This window comes from Silene latifolia, chromosome Y (genome assembly GCF_048544455.1).
Source record: "Silene latifolia isolate original U9 population chromosome Y, ASM4854445v1, whole genome shotgun sequence".
In the NCBI taxonomy this organism is placed as follows: Eukaryota; Viridiplantae; Streptophyta; class Magnoliopsida; order Caryophyllales; family Caryophyllaceae; genus Silene; species Silene latifolia.
Genome location: NC_133538.1, coordinates 198,162,546 through 198,178,881, shown reverse-complemented (window position 1 = coordinate 198,178,881; position 16,336 = coordinate 198,162,546). Strand labels below are relative to the sequence as shown.

Sequence of the window (16,336 nt, the reverse complement as noted above, 5' to 3'; positions counted from 1 at the left end):
TTTCCTCATCTAAGTGGCGGAAATCAACTAAAAGGGAAGCAATTTAAGGGTACACATTCCATCATTAGTATTAGTTCTCCAAGTTACTAAGTCTAAGAGGATACAAATAAGTCACCTCCAAGTTATGTTGAACTAGGCTACTTTCGTCCACAATTGGAAAATGCTTTCGTCAAGAGCAAACTCCCTATGGTGTTAGAAAACACTGTAGGATCGCGGAATTCCCCCTCTTGCCTAGACAAGAAAAAGGGTCATCCCCTCTCCACCATGAAACAAAGATAGGATCATCAGTGGATAAAGGGATCAATATAGTTGAGTTTCACGATGGTAGTTTGCTTTTGGGTTATTTTCCTCCCATTTTCTTAGCATTTGACAATTAAAGAACATTTTTTGCCATTTTTGATGTTTGACATTTGATACTTTGGCATTTTGACTTTTCGGCTTTGATATGACATTTAAACATTGAGAGTAACCCCATATGTAGCAAGGGTACTCTAGAAAAGCATAGGAGTCTATTTTGTGCTCCTTATTTCTTTGACAAAATTGCAAACTTTTTGACATTCATTTGGCATTTGAACTCAATTTGATGATTATAGTGCCCATTCCCTTTTGGTTAACAAAATGATGATAGAAATGAAAGAACGGTTGCATGGCTTCAACGGTCACCTTGGAATAAACGGTAGCCAAGGAATTATCACACCACAAGGTACTCTTGACTAGGCCTTAGTCCATGGTCAAAATATACTAGTATGACACATCCTAGGGTGTCTTGAGGGTATTCTAGCAAACAAAGTCTCAAGGAGAAAAATTACCTACAAGGGCCTTATATACACTTGTCAAGCTTTCCAATTAGGCATTTTCACCAAATTTTCTAACATGCAAACTACATGCCATGATGCAACTAACATATATAAAAGTCTAATGCATATGCTTCTATCAACTAGTATGCCAAGTAATCTAAATGCAAGCTCCTAACGACATATAGGCACGAACAACCCTAACACGAAACTCCACAACATCCTCATACATATGTAGCCCATCCTCCTTATAAGTAAAAAGAAATGGAAAGGAGAAAGGATTAGAACAATTATACTATGTAGCCTTCTTATTCCCTTAGGACATGTTTCAAATGGAGTAGCGTACCTATATGAGAAGAGAACAATACACACAAGTATATACAATTCTACACTACTAACTGAACGAACATTTTTTTTTTGGTTTTTTGAAATTTTTTAATTTTTAGGGATTTTGTTTTTATGAAATTAAAAGAATATTTTACAAGATTTTTCAAATTTTTATAAGTTATTGGAATATAAATTCTCACCCCCACTTTATTTTGGACATTATCCTTAATGTACAACGTAGGAGTAGAAATGAAAATGCAATGCATGAAATGAATGAATGCATGATCTATATAAATGCAACTATATGTCATGTGTCACAAATGATGCAATTAAGCTAAACTAAGCTAAAGTGATGCATGTTTTCTATTAATATGAAAGCTAATTTAAATTAGCTTAGGTTACTTATGATCAAACCTCCCCAAACCGAAGCAAACACTATTACTAGTGCAAAAAGGAGGAGGTTTGGTCATGAGTGACCATGCATGAATGTCAAATGTATGGAACTAACTATATGAGTTATATATATTATACTATATATATGATGAGCTAATCTATATGAGCTAAGTAGACTATTATGATGCATGATATCGATTTAAATAAGAGTTAATTTGAATTAACTCGGAGTACTTGTAATCAAACTTCCCCAAACCAAAAAAACATTGTTTCCAATGCTAAAAGAGAGAAAGTTTGGTTACAAGAAGTAAAATGATTCTAGATGCAATTACACTAAATGTAATGCAAAGTCAAGGGAGAGGATATCTTACAAATAGTGGTTTGAGGGAGGACTCCACCAAACTCATTTCAAATTTCCATTTTCATTGATGTTGTCTATGTTGCTCAATGCTCTCAATAACCGGTAAAAAGCTTGAGCATAATCTTCAAACAAGCATGAATCCGGTTTGTTCTAATTCAAAATGAAGCTTGGCCAAGGGAGCTTGCCACTTACTCTCTCATTCACCTTGCCGTAGCACTTGAGCCTTTATAATGCTTCAAACCAACAAGCCAATGATTCTTGTCAACACAAGGTATGAAGTATGGCCCATATTCGTCCGGAGGCTTCCAATCTTCACTACCTCTTTCAAATTCTATGATGATAGAGCATTGATTCATCAATACTTCAATAGTAGAAGGAGAGTTCATATTTTTTGATGAGGGGATAGTTGAAGGATGAGATGTTGATGCGAACCAAGCTAATGACCAAGCTAATGACTTGGAGTTGGTTAATGAGAACACTCACGATGATGGTCTGATGTTGGCTCGTAATTTTCAGCCTATAAGCAATTATCCTTCCTTTGTGAATTTGCTAAGTGTGGAATAGAAGAGCTGATAGGGGTAGCACGCATTCCAAGGAGGACAGTCCATAAGAAATTTTTACTTTACATTTTCAGATTATGTTTTATAATAAAATGATAGCTTAATTAGTGATTGTCTAAGTTCAATGAACTAGTAGCTTTAAGTATTGTAATTAAGTGAAGAGTGATTGTTCAACTCTTCACCTTGCTTAGACCTTTTGCACGGCTGCCTTGGGGGTTATATAAAGCCTTCAAGTTCATGAATAAAATCATTCGGAAATTTGCTCAAACTTGTGTTTACAAAAATCGTTTCTTGCTTAGAAACAAAACTGGTTTTGGTTAGAACGCGTTTCTAATTAAAATTCTTGAGTTGTTGATCAATAGGTCTTGGTCTCACTCACTTTGATCAAGTAATAGGTCTTACTTGTTCAAAACACTATCCCTTATATACAAAAATCAGAACTGGTCGTACCTAGTACGTTGAGTTCGCCAAAAACAGTTCGTTAATTTTTAATCCTTTGTTCTCTAAATTGATCAGTTTCAGGTCTGCGCGTACCTAGTACGAATAGTCCTCAGCAATGTCCAAATCGTTCTAAAATCCGCTGCTCAATTCGTATCATTTGTGGTATCAAAGCTTCGGCTCTTGATCCTTATTTATCTATGGATTTTGATAACCCTAACTTTTTGCAGCAACTCCGTGATGCCTTGAGAAACGTGCAAGAAAGGGATTATAGGTGGCAACCAAGGCGTTTTGAAAGGGTGGCTGAACCGTTCAAAGTTAACGAACTACCTGAGTTCGTTGGAGGGGCTGATCCCGAGGCCTATTTGGAGTGGGAACGGAAGATAGATCGTATGTTTGACTTCAAGGAATTGGATGATGAGAAAAGGTGCAAGTATGCAATTCTGAAATTAAGCAAAGGAGCATCTCTTTGGTTTGAAGGGTTGAAGGCCAAGAGGGTGCGCGCGGGGAAGGAAAAGATAGATTCTTGGGAGTCTGAAACATAAACTTCGTAAAAGGTATGTGCCAACGACCCATATGTTAGGTACATATCTTAAGATTGCTGATTTGAGACAAGGAAAATTTAGTGTTAGTGAGTATATTGATGAATTTGAAAACTTATGTTTAATAGGTGAATTGGAGGAAGTAGAAGAGCAGAAAATGTCTAGATTTTTGCGTTGATTGAATTATAATATTGCTAGTTCCGTTCGGTTATACCCATACTCTGATTTTGATACTCTTTGTGGTCTTTGTTTGAAAGTGGAGTCACAAGGAAAGTCTAAATATGGGGGAGGGTCGAGTTCAGACTCGGGAAAGAATAAATCATGGACCAAAACTAAAACAACCCCTAAAACCGAAACACCTAGTAATTCGTTTGTGAGTCCTAGCAAAGCCACGACATCCTCAAACACTACCCCTAGGACAACGGCCAAGGAGACTAATCTGTCCAAAGTTCGTTGTTTCAAGTGTCAAGGTTTCGGTCATTATCAAAGTACGTGTCAAAATAAAAGAGTCGTGACCTTGAGAGAGGCGGTAGAGTGTAGGGATGAGTTGTTGGCCGAGGAAGAACAATTGGGTGAACTGTTTAATTTCAATGAAGGTGAGGAAGAGGACGAGTTAGTAGAGGATTATGAGGCACCAATTTACGACACAAACCTAGTTTTGCGAACCTTGCAAGTAAAGACTATAACTACTGATTCGGAACAAAGAAATCAATTGTTTCATACCAAGTGTCGGGTAAATGATAAGTGGTGTAGTCTAATTATCGATGGGGCTAGTTGTACCAACGCGGCCTCTACTGAAATGGTGTCAAAATTGGGTCTTGTAACTACTAAACACCCACACCCATATGAGTTGCATTGTTTAGATGACGGTAGCAGCGTTAAGGTGACAAAACAGGCCCGGGTTGGTTTGGTTATGGGTTCCTATGTCGATGAGGTGTTGTGTGATGTTATTCCCATGGATGCTTGTCATATTTTGTTGGGACGACCATGGCAATATGACCGAGATGTGTTGCATAGAGGGAGGAGTAACGAGTATGAGTTGAAAGACAAAGGGAAACGAATTGTGCTTAAACCCATGTCACCACAAGCTGTCCGTGCTTTAGGTTCAAAACCGAAAGCAAAAGCCCATGCTGCAATGTTGATTGTAGAACGGGATGTGGAGCGTGCCGTTGATCATGGAGAGCAAGTTTATTTACTTGTTGCTAATAAAAATTCGAGTGCTAATGTTGTTTTACAGGAACCCCAATTGACGATTTGCTTGAGGAGTTTGGGGATGTGTTTCCCGATGAGTTACCCGCTGGTTTGCCTCCTATTCGAGGCATTGAACATCAAATTGATCTTATTCCGGGCTTAACTCTTCCAAACAAGGCTGCTTATCGATGTAATCCGGAAGAAACAAAAGAACTTTAAAGGCAAATTGATGAGTTGATGGAGAGGGGTTATGTGCGTGAAAGTATGAGTCCTTGTGCTATTCCGATGTTACTCGTACCAAAGAAAGATGGTTCATGGCGTATGTGTGTTGATAGCCGGGCTGTAAATAACATAACCATCAAATATCACTTTCCAATAACGAGACTTGATGATATGCTTGACGAGCTTCATGGTTCGGTTATCTTCTCAAAAATCGACCTTAGAAGTGGTTACCATCAGATTCGGATGCGTGAGGGTGATGAATGGAAGACGGCCTTTAAAACGAAGAATGGATTATATGAATGGACCGTCATGCCATTCGGTCTTACTAATGCTCCAAGTACCTTCATGAGATTGATGAACGAGGTACTTAAATCTTTCTTGGGCAGATTTGTTGTGGTTTATCTTGACGATATTTTAGTGTATAGCAGGAGTATTGATGAGCATTTTGAACATTTGAGACAAGTGTTCGAAACATTGAGTAATCAGAAACTTTATGGGAAGCGAGAGAAGTGCTCTTTTCTTGTGAAGAGCGTGGTATTCTTGGGATACGTGGTGTCCAAGGATGTTGTCTCGGTGGATCAATCAAAAATCGAAGCAATTCGATCATGGCCGGAGCCTAAAAAAGTTAGCGAGGTACGATCTTTTCATGGGCTTGCTTCTTTTTATCGACGATTCATTCGTAATTTTAGCACCATAACCAGTCCTATTACGGAGTGTTTGAAGAAGGGCGGGTTTGAATGGGGTGTGGCAGCTAAACAAGCCTTTGAACTGATTATGGAACGGATGTGTACCGCTCATATCTTGGCGTTACCCGATTTTTCTCAACCATTCGAGGTTGAGTGTGATGCTAGTGGCGTAGGTATAGGTGTTGTTTTGATTCAAGGGAAAAGACCTCTAGCCTATTTTTCCAAAAATTTGGGTGGAGCTCGATTGAATTATTGCACTTATGATAAAGAATTTTATGTTATTGTTCGGGCTCTTGATCATTGGAGTCACTATCTCCGTCCTAACCATTTTATATTGCATTCCGATCATGAATACTTGATGTATATTAATGGGCCGCAGAAGTTGAATCATAGGAATGCAAAATGGGTTGAATTTTTACAATCATTTCACTTTTCATCCAAATATAAAGATGGGAAGAGTAATGTTGTAGCCGATGCTTTATCTCGTCGTTATACCTTGCTGTCCACACTTGATGTTCGTCTTTTGGGCTTTGAAACTTTGAAAGATTACTATGTTGAAGATGGAGACTTTGGTGCAATATATCTTCAGTGCAAATTAGGAGCTAAGGGAGAGTATTTGATTCAAGACGGTTTTCTTTTTAAGGGAAATCGACTTTGTGTTCCTAAGCATCCTATCCGGGAACTACTTGTAAGGGAGGCTCATGGTGGAGGGTTAGCTGGCCATTTTGGGGTGGCAAAGACCGTGGAGATCTTGTAAGAGCATTTCGTATGGCCAAGATTGCAAAAAGATGTTCACAATATCGTGGGTAAGTGTGCTACTTGTCAAGTGTCGAAAAGCAAGTTCAAACCGGGTGAATATACTCCTTTACCAATTTCGGTCAGACCTTGGGACGATGTTTCAATGGATTTTATTGTTGCTTTACCACGCACTCAACGTGGTAAGGATTCTATCATGTTGGTGGTTGATCGTTTTTCCAAGATGGCTCATTTCGTTGCTTGCCATTAAGCCGATGATGCTTCTAATGTGGCTGATTTATACTATCGGGAAATTGTGAGGTTACATGGCATTCCAAAGACTATTGTGTCGGATCGGGATTCTAAATTCTTGAGCTACTTTTGGAATACATTATGGAGGAAAGTGGGTACAAAGTTGCTATTTAGTACCTCTCACCATCCTCAAACGGATGGGCAAACCGAAGTCACAAATCGAACTTTGGGAACTTTGTTGCATGGCCTTGTGAGCAAGACACAAAAGGATTGGGATCTCAAGCTTTCTCATGCCGAATTTGCTTATAACAGGTCGCCTACTCATGCTACGGGTCATTCACCGTTTGAAGTTGTATACGGTATTAATCCTTACCTTCCTTTGGATTTAATTCCGTTGCCTAAAGATGATTTGGTGCATAAGGATGCCGAGTCCAAGCTGAAAGCAATGTTGAAGCTCCATGAGCAAGTCCGGGCCATAATTGAGGCCGTGAATGCAGCCTACAAACGCAAGTGAAGCAAAAATAAGAAGCCAAGGGTGTTCGAGGTTAGAGACTTGGTTTGGGTGCATTTGAGAAAGGAGCGATTTCCAAGCAAACGAAAGAATAAACTCATGCCTAGGGCGGAAGGTCCTTACAAGATTGTGGGTCGAGTCAACAACAATGCTTATAAGGTTGAACTTCCCGGTGATTATGGTGTTCACGCCAATTTTAATGTTGGTGATCTCTCTCCTTACTTGGATGACGATGGCCTAGCTGAATTGAGGTCAATTCCTTTTCAAGGGGGAGGGTATGATGCGAACCAAGCTAATGGCTCGGAGTTGGTTAATGAGAACACAAACGATGATGGTCTGATGTTGGCTCGTAATTTTCAGCCTATAAGCAATTATCCTTCCTTTGTGAATTTGCTAAGTGTGGAATAGAAGAGCTGATGGAGGTAGCACACATTCCAAAGAGGACGGTCCACAAGACGTTTTTACTTTACATTTTCAGATTATGTTTTACAATAAAATGTTAGCTTAATTAGTGATTGTCTAAGTTCAATGAACTAGTAGCTTTAAGTATTGTAATTAAGTGAAGAGTGATTGCTCAACTCTTCACCTTGCTTGGACCTTTTGCACGGCTGCCTTAGGGCTTATATAAAGCCTTCAAGTTCATGAATAAAATTTTTCAGAAATTTGATCAAACTTGTGTTTACAAAAATCTTTTCTTTCTTAGAAACAAAACTGGTTTTGGTTAGAACGCGTTTCTAATTAAAATTCTCGAGTTGTTGATTAATAAGTCTTGGTCTCACTCACTTTGATCAAGTAATAGGTCTTACTTGTTCAAAACACTATCCCTTATATACAAAAATCAGAACTGGTCGTACCTAGTACGTTCGGTTCGCCAAAAACAGTCCGTTAATTTTTTAATCCTTTGTTTTCTAAATTGATCAGTTTCAGGTCTGCGCGTACCTAGTACGAATAGTCCTCAGCACTGTCCAAATCATTCTAAAATCCGCTGCTCAATTCGTATCAGATGTGGAGGAGTCAACTTCTCATCATTGAGGTCATTCATGCTTTCATTTTCTGTACTTTCTTCTTGACCATCCTTAGAAATTAAACCATTTCCAAAGAAGAGAACTTCTATTTCTTCCAAACTGTAATCAAAGGTGCCAACATCATAATTTTCCTCTTGGCCTCTCAATTCTCCAAAGATAGCAAGTTCAAATTCATCAACCTCCTCTTTCCAGGTTTTACCTTTACTCCCACAAGTGTCAAGGGAACACACTTCTTCTACATGTATTATAGAAGGAAATTGTGGCGGGAGGTCTTCCTCATCATCATCATCATCATCATAGTATCCCAAATTGGAGAAGCAAGGCTAGTAGGTGAGCTAGATACATGAGGCAATTTAGATAAAGTGCTTGTCTCATAATTGGCCTCCAACTCACATTCATCATTGCTCTCCTCCCCAACTACATCATTTTCCAATTCATCATTCACTCTTGGTTCATAATTAATGAAGGACTCCCCATCCTCAAAGGTTACACTTTCATATGCATATTCATCAACAATGTTTGTAAAGTGGGGTACAAGTTGGAATATGGGGTGATCAATGCTTATGAATTTGGAAGGTGGTGGGGGATTCACAAGAGTAGCTTCATAATGCCATCCAAATTCTTCTTCATTTGCACCCTCCTCTTCTTCTTCATTGAGCTTTTGGGTGGCCTCCATTTGGGCAATTTGATTTGCCAACTCCTCACCATGGGTAGCAATGTTATTGAGAACATTGTTCCTATCTTGTTTATCTTCTAGCACTTGTGTGAAGAAATTTGGTTGGTCTCTTAGCATTTTGAGAACCACAACTTGTATATCAAAATTATGCTCATCTTCTTGTTTTTGGTACATGGGAGATTGGTCATATAGGTGTTGATTGTAGGATGACATTTGGCATTGATAGTAAAGTGGATTTTGGGAGGGTGGGTGTTGTGGATATTGGATGTGGGGGCTTTGGTGTGGGAAGTTTGTGGGATAATTTGGGTTTCTATTGTAGAAGTTGAGGGTAGTTGTGGGTTTTCTTGATCAACAAACTATCTCCATTCATATATGTCATTTGTCCATACCCTTCTGGTTGAATGTTTTGTGCCATCATCATTGCTAAAACAAGGAAACGACTACAAACACGGAAACTACATGAAAATGGTAAGAACGACCTTGAGGAACAAGTTCTTCAAGGTTAGAGCACAATTAAAATAGATAAAGAAACAAGAACATAATCACAAAACACTGTCCCCGGCAACGGCGCCATTTTGATGTGAGCGAGTCGTTGTTCACTTAATCAAACACATTTATATTCTCAGCAAATAACTAGTAAGTGGTTAAGTCGAGGTCGATCCAAGGGATGGTGTGCTTTGGGTTCTAAGTCTATCTATCTCAATTTATGCTAGTATCACAATTATTGGGGTTTGGGGTTGTGTTCTAAACTACGACAAGGAAATGTAAACAAATGAAGAACAAGGAAAGTAAATAGAAATGGAGATGTAAACAAATGATTAAAGATACTAGGGTGTCATAGGATCATATGGGAATCAAGGTAAGATCACATAAATGAGTCATATAGATACAAGCAATTATTATTGTGTTGGACTCGAGTTAGTTTATGTCTTACAATTCCTAGGGAGACTTTGGTCTCGGAGTCGAGTTTGTCACAACTTTACAACACCTACATCGACTTGGTTCTCCCTATTCAACTATATGCATGGTCTAACAAGCCTTGAGTTAGCTTATATCTTACAAGTCTTGTTAAAAAGATAAGAGAATCATGCTAGGTTGTCAATCAAACATTTCATGAAACATAACATGTGCATAAGTTGAAAATACAATAAGCAAGCATTCATATGAACTCATTAAGCATAGATCTATCCCATAATTACTCCCCTAATCCCCCACTAACCCTAGCTAGAAGAATACTCACTACACATCATGATTAATATGCTAATAATGGCGCCACACATTATAACATAGGTAAACATGATAATTAAGCAAGATATTAAGCAAAGGATTAACAAGTAAATAAAGAGATTACGAAAGTTACCAACTTGAAAAGTATAGATGAACATAAATAAAAGAGGATCCTTGCATAAACATGAAAAATTGTCATATAGTCTTGAAATACATACCTAAGAAATTCAAATGTTAACTATTGATGATTGAAAGAACAATTGTTGAATGCTTGATGTAAATTGTGGAAAGATTAAAATTAATCTACTCCTAATCTAATCTAAGGAGGCTTACTCTACTCTAAAGAGGCTTAATTCCCAATTTATTACAAAGAGAGTATATATAGTGGGTACAATAATGTAATACACCATCATACCAAGGTACCTTACCAAGGACTACCCCAGCATGAAAGGCTGTTACCATCTCGGTTGCCCGAGGTTACTATACCAAAGTTAACAATCCAAACACATATATTAAAGTATAAAAGATTAAAGTTTACATGTTCTCCAAAACCAAAACCAAAGTGCAAATGTGAAAAGTCTAATCAACTACAAAGACTGCAAACTAAATCTCTTGGCGGCGAAAGCTAGACTCGAGTGATGACTCTCTATATCTGTCCCCTAGCTAAAGAACGGCATCACCTATCACAATCTGCTCACCATCCCCAAATGGATCCCCACAGATTTATAAAACAACAACAGGGTCAGTTACTGAATAATCAACGCAAGACAAGTACAAAGAGGTATCCAGCAGATCATCACCCTTCTCTGGTCTCCCGATCTCACACAGTAACCGACTACACACCGAAGTGTGTTGCCCTGCCAGATTACCCATCGCAACGGGTAATCTTCGCCGCCAGTGGGGGACCGCAGCCAATCCCCACCTAAGCCCCGCTCATCAAGGAGCGAAACACCTGTCCTTTAATGTGCACATCCTCTCCCGTGGCGAGTTCCACGGAGGGCGAACTAGGGTGTGAAGCCACTTCCGCAAGTGACTCCACCACAATTATCACAAAACCACCACCACCACCACACCAATACCACACCATCACTACAACAATGATCAGCAGACAAAAAATCGTACACAATACATCAAAATCTCAAATCAATTACACAGGAACTGAGTAGGGAAACCCTACCTTAGCACAACAGCAAGAGATACGAAAAGGCAATCTAGAACGGCTCCTCTACGAAGTCTCCACCTAACACAATCACATAAACAACAATCACCATATGCAAAAACTCCCCATTTTCCCCCAATTCACCATTAAGCCAAACCCTAAAGATTAACCAAAGAATTTAGGGTAAAACAAGAACTTACCGACGATAGGACTCAAGATGAAAGACCTTGTTAATGATCACACACACTAGGGAGAGATTTGGAGAGGATTTGAGCGTCGTTGAGTGTTTAGGTTTTGTAAAAGTGTAACTACAAACTGATTAACGTGTTTATATACTTCTAATCATCTCAAAATCAAACCGCGAAAAACACTCGTCAAACCGGATACTCGGTCGAGTACTGAGTATACTCGACCGAGTACGCTCTACTCGGTCGAGTATTCCACATACTCGGCCGAGTATTCCTGGGTAGTGAGCCACCCAGAATACACCACGTCCCTTACTCGGTCGAGTAGGCCATACTCAGTCGAGTACGGGCTTAGGAAATCCGTAGTATTACAGTCTTCCCTCCTTAAAAAGAACTTCGTCCTCGAAGTTCACACTATAAACATGAAACCAGACTGACACAACTCACAACACTCACACTAAGTAATACAAAACTCCTAACACTAGCTAAACTAACACAAAACATCACTAACCCGACTCGAACTAACTAAAAAAAAAACATGCGACCATCTCCTACCCCCCTAAAAAGACAACGGTTACGTCCCCGTAACCAAACATATCTGATCAAAAAGGTTAGTAAAACGTTCTCGCATAGACTCCTCGGGTTCCCATGTGGCGTCTTCCACATTATGATTAGACCAAAGCACCTTGAGTAAGACGGTTTCACAATTCCTTGTCTTATGTACCTTGCGGTATAATATCTCTTTAGGAACCTCATAATAAGATAAGGACTCATCAAGTTCGATGTTCTCAACCTCAAGCACATGTGACGGGTCACTCACATACTTTCGGAGCTGAGAAACATGAAAGACATTGTGGACTCGATCCAAAGCTGGTGATAAACATAACATGTAGGCCACCTCACCTACACGATCCAAAATCTCATATGGACCGATAAACTTCTGGCTTAGCTTACCCTTCTTCCCAAACCTCATCACTCCTCCCATTGGTGACACCTTCAAAAGGACTTTGTCACCCATGGCGAACTCGATGTCTCTGCAGTGTAGATCGGCATAACTCTTCTGGCGATCCTGAGCTGCTTTAATCTTTTGACGAATTAGCCGAACCTGTTCAACCATATCCTGCACCATCTCTGGCCCTAAAACCACTGCCTCTAAACTGTCATCCCAACAAACTGGACTTCGGCACTTCCTGCCATACAGAGCCTCGAAAGGTGTCATCCCGATACTAGTATGGTTGCTGTTGTTATACGAGAACTCGATCAAATCCAGTCTGTCCTCCCAACTTTCCCCGAACTCCAAGGCATAAGCTCTCAACATGTCCTCTAAGGTCTTGATAGTCCTCTCGGTCTGACCATCTGTGGCAGGATGAAAAGTTGTACTCATCTTTAAGATCGTTGACACGGCTATCGCAACCCTATCAAAGATAAAACCTAACGGTCTCAACTAAAATGTAGCAGAGGCAGTCTAGTATCGAATACACAGGGAGGTAATGTAATTATAGCTGTCTAATTATAGTCCTATGGTAACAATTGGTGGTTGTTTGAATTTGGTTCTAAACTACGAAGTTTGAAAGGAAGAGAATTAAAGTAAAGAGCAGTAAAGGCAATAAAATATGATTAACTATCAAGAAGAGAAAGACATGTCGGGATTTCGGTTCACTACGGTAGTCCAATAACTCAGCTATAAATGATTCAGACGAACTAATGTGAGACGGATGTGGAAAGGTCCTTTCGGTCCACTTTCTATCCTAAAATACCACTAACTTAACTTTCGTCCTCATCAGGGTAGTCTACTGTTTATAGCAGGCCTATTTAGTCCAATCTTTCGATCCAGGATTAATTTTAGCCAGATTAAAAGGGTGACATAGAAGCGTGCACTCAACTAGGTCGGATAATTACAGTTAAATTGCTATAGTGACAGGGTCTCATAATCAATTCGTCTAATTCATTTACTACATCGTCATATTTCTACCGCAGATTCCCTAATCCCAACATGAAGGGAGTTTAGCTACTCATATCGGTGATTAAACTAACAACAATTAAATTCCCAGCAGAAAACATTATAAATAAACAACAAATTGCAATAATGAAAATTAGGGCAAAGGAAATAATGACACAACGAGAAATTAAAGCAACCAAAAAGATTAATTATTATTAAGAAGGAGGAAGGAATTACAATCCAAGCGAATCCGGAGTAAAGAACACAAAATCCGAGTAAAAGAAATCCCGAGATAAAGTAACAGTGAAGAGGAAAAGCAACGTTCTCAAGTTTACAGTAGAGTGTTTGATAATATGAAAGATAATCCCCATTAACCTAGTAATGCGTGCTTAAATAGCAAACAAAATAAGTTTTAGCGAAATAAAACATCACGCGGGCTAATTAAAGCCCAAACCCATCAATACCACTCGATCGAGTGGATTAAAACCACTCGATCGACCAACTCTCAGCGAAAACAGCTCGATCGACCAAATAGTTACTCGATCGAGGACTTGGTCTTCTGCAGCATAAGGATCGAGTAATGAAACAGCTCGATCGACCAACTGGTGGTGTAGAAACCACTCGATCGAGTGGAAAACAACTCGATCGAGTGACTAGACTTCAGTTCAGCTCAAGTCCGCTTCTAAGTGCCTCGTAATCCGTGCCACGACGCTTCCAAACACAGTAACTCACTCTGGAATAATCCCGTCTCGTCTAAATGCATGCAAAAAGGCCGAAAAAGAGTACGAATCCACTACTTTCGCGATCATTCCTACAAAAAGGACAAAATGCACCAAAGTAGCCAATTCGGGGCAAAATACCATAAAAACAGTATAAATATGCATAGAAATACGTGCTGAAATAGGCAAAAGACTATATATTAGGCACGTATCAAATCTCCCCAAACCAAACCTTTACTCACCCTCGAGTAAACTCAAAACTAAACTAATGGAACGGAAATGATAACTCAGAGCTAGCTTAACTTGTCGACTTGAACCAATTTAATGCAACAAAAACTAACAGTTAAAGCTAAGCAGTCAAACGCAAACGAATTATAAGCTGTTCAGAAATATAGCTGACCTATCGACCTTGCAAGACCAAAAAAACTGGACTCTCTCGTGGTCACTCTTCTCTCATGAAGCAAAGGGTGAATGTTATATGTAAAAGAGAGAAGGAAAGATAGTCACTCACCTAACTGCGACCTACATAGCATGCATGCAACAAAAATGAAAGACAATTCAAGTACTAAAGCACAAATTCCAACCAATAATTTCCGTCACAGCCGAGGGTTTGCAAATGATTTGGGAATAGTGAGGTTCAGGTCAGAAAAGGCAAAACATGTTATGGAAAAGTGGAGGTAAAAGCGTCAAGCTAGTTCCTAACAGGACCATAATGAAACCATCCGAATCTCAACTGACTGAAAGACTAAGTACGGGTGCCCTTCATTCGGCACAAAACTCACTAGACTCGAAACACAATCTCCTCAAAAAAAATATGGGATAGAACAGAGGAGTCAGACGGTCACAAACTTCCTTATTTAAACACCGTCTGAAATACTAACTGAAACAAATCGACCTTTTTCGATTGTACATCTTCGAACATCTTCTCAACTCAGACAAGAGGAACACGTCTGTTTCCTCCATTTTCACATTCCTTTTTTTTTCTTTTCTTTTTTACGTGAACTTCAACTTTCCAGTTTTTTTTTTTTTTTCTCACGTTTTTCTCATTTTTTCAACACCTTTTTTTTTCTTTCTTCCTTTTCCTCCTTTCTCTATACTTACACCAACTCCAAAACAAGAAACACGGACCAAAATGCATCGGAAAAATATACCGCAGAAGAACATACTAACTAGCTTGACTAGGCAGGCTTAGTTTGGGATGTAGCTAATGGGTCAAAAGGCAATTTTGGCTTATGTGGAGCTAAATGGGTGTAAAGTAATAAGAAAGGGAAATTTGCAAGACCCTCCCTGCATGTGACACCAACCACAACCCGAATATGTGCATTTGACAAGAAATTGAATGTCATAAATGTGCAAATGAGATGAACATGCTATGCAAGGAGTACTACCCAAAATTCCTAATGAGCTGGTCATGAATGCCAACAGTTATGGCTCTAAAACTCAGAATTTTTAAGTAGTTTGCCAATTTATAGGTCAAGTCTAAACAGTCAGCTATATTTGAACAGAAATTCGTAGACTATGCGTATGACAAAGCTAATAACTATCAGTGAAAGTGCAAGGCTCAAGCAGAAAGACAAGTTATAGTGCATTGTCATCATGGGAATCTACCATTCCGACTCAACCTATATGCAGAAATAAACGTGAAATTTTTTTGAATTTTTGAAATTTTCTAAATTTTTTTTTTTGGATTTTCAATGAAATAAAACAATGCAAGGCTGAAAAATAAACGTGAATGCAAAAAGACAGATGCAAATGCAGACTCAAAAGGATGCAATACCCTCCCCAAACCAAAACGGACAACGCCCTCGTTGTCCTCCAGCATACACCAGCACAAATATGGGGGAACGGGAATATACAACCAACAAAATAAAAATAATAAAATAAAGGAGATAAAATAAAAGAGTAAGAGATACATACAAAATACGAACTTCCCCAAACCAGCCAGAAAACTGGGGAAGTGAGTAGACCAGTAGCTACTCGTCGTCGTCGTCGTCGTCGCCATCCACCTTGTACTCCGGGTCCTTCTCCTCCTCTCTCCTATTCCGCTCCTCCTCACGAGCTCTCTCCACTGCCACCTCTGGGTCCTCGTCCTCCTCCTCGTCAGAAAACGGGTACCCCTCAGCTGGGTACTGGAAGAAGGAAGGGTGTGGCCAACCCTCCGGGATCGGTCTGTGTCTCCGCAAGTGGTACTCGTACAGAGGGTGCAAGGCAAGAGCCATGTCCCTCTCCATACGAGCCTGACGCTCTGCAAGCTCAATCAACAAACCGTAAACTGCTCCCTCGTGGTCCTGGACCACGGGAGCTACAAAGGGAGGGGGTGGTCTAAAAGTAGCCGGGAATACCGGCTTAGTCTGTGTCTGGCCAGTGGGAGGTGGAGCAGGAGTAGGAGTGGTA

The 16,336-nt window shown here is 39.6% G+C and overlaps 1 protein-coding gene across 1 annotated transcript; it reads left to right on the top strand.

The window, feature by feature from the left end:
• The first annotated feature begins 4,214 nt into the window (after positions 1–4,214).
• On the top strand, positions 4,215–4,825 carry LOC141629786 (uncharacterized). Its single transcript, XM_074442732.1, has 2 exons — positions 4,215–4,518; positions 4,653–4,825. Exons 1-2 carry the CDS (start codon positions 4,215–4,217, stop codon positions 4,823–4,825), a joined length of 477 nt encoding a protein of 158 aa, XP_074298833.1.
• Positions 4,826–16,336: the final 11,511 nt, after the last annotated feature.

Coding starts and splice junctions, on each gene's coding strand:
- LOC141629786 (XM_074442732.1), top strand. CDS start 4,215: ATGGTGTCAAAATTGGGTCTTGTAACTACTAAACACCCACACCCATAT. Junction 4,519..4,652: donor ACAAGCTGTCCGTGCTTTAG/GTTCAAAACCGA, acceptor GTTGTTTTACAG/GAACCCCAATTGACGATTTG.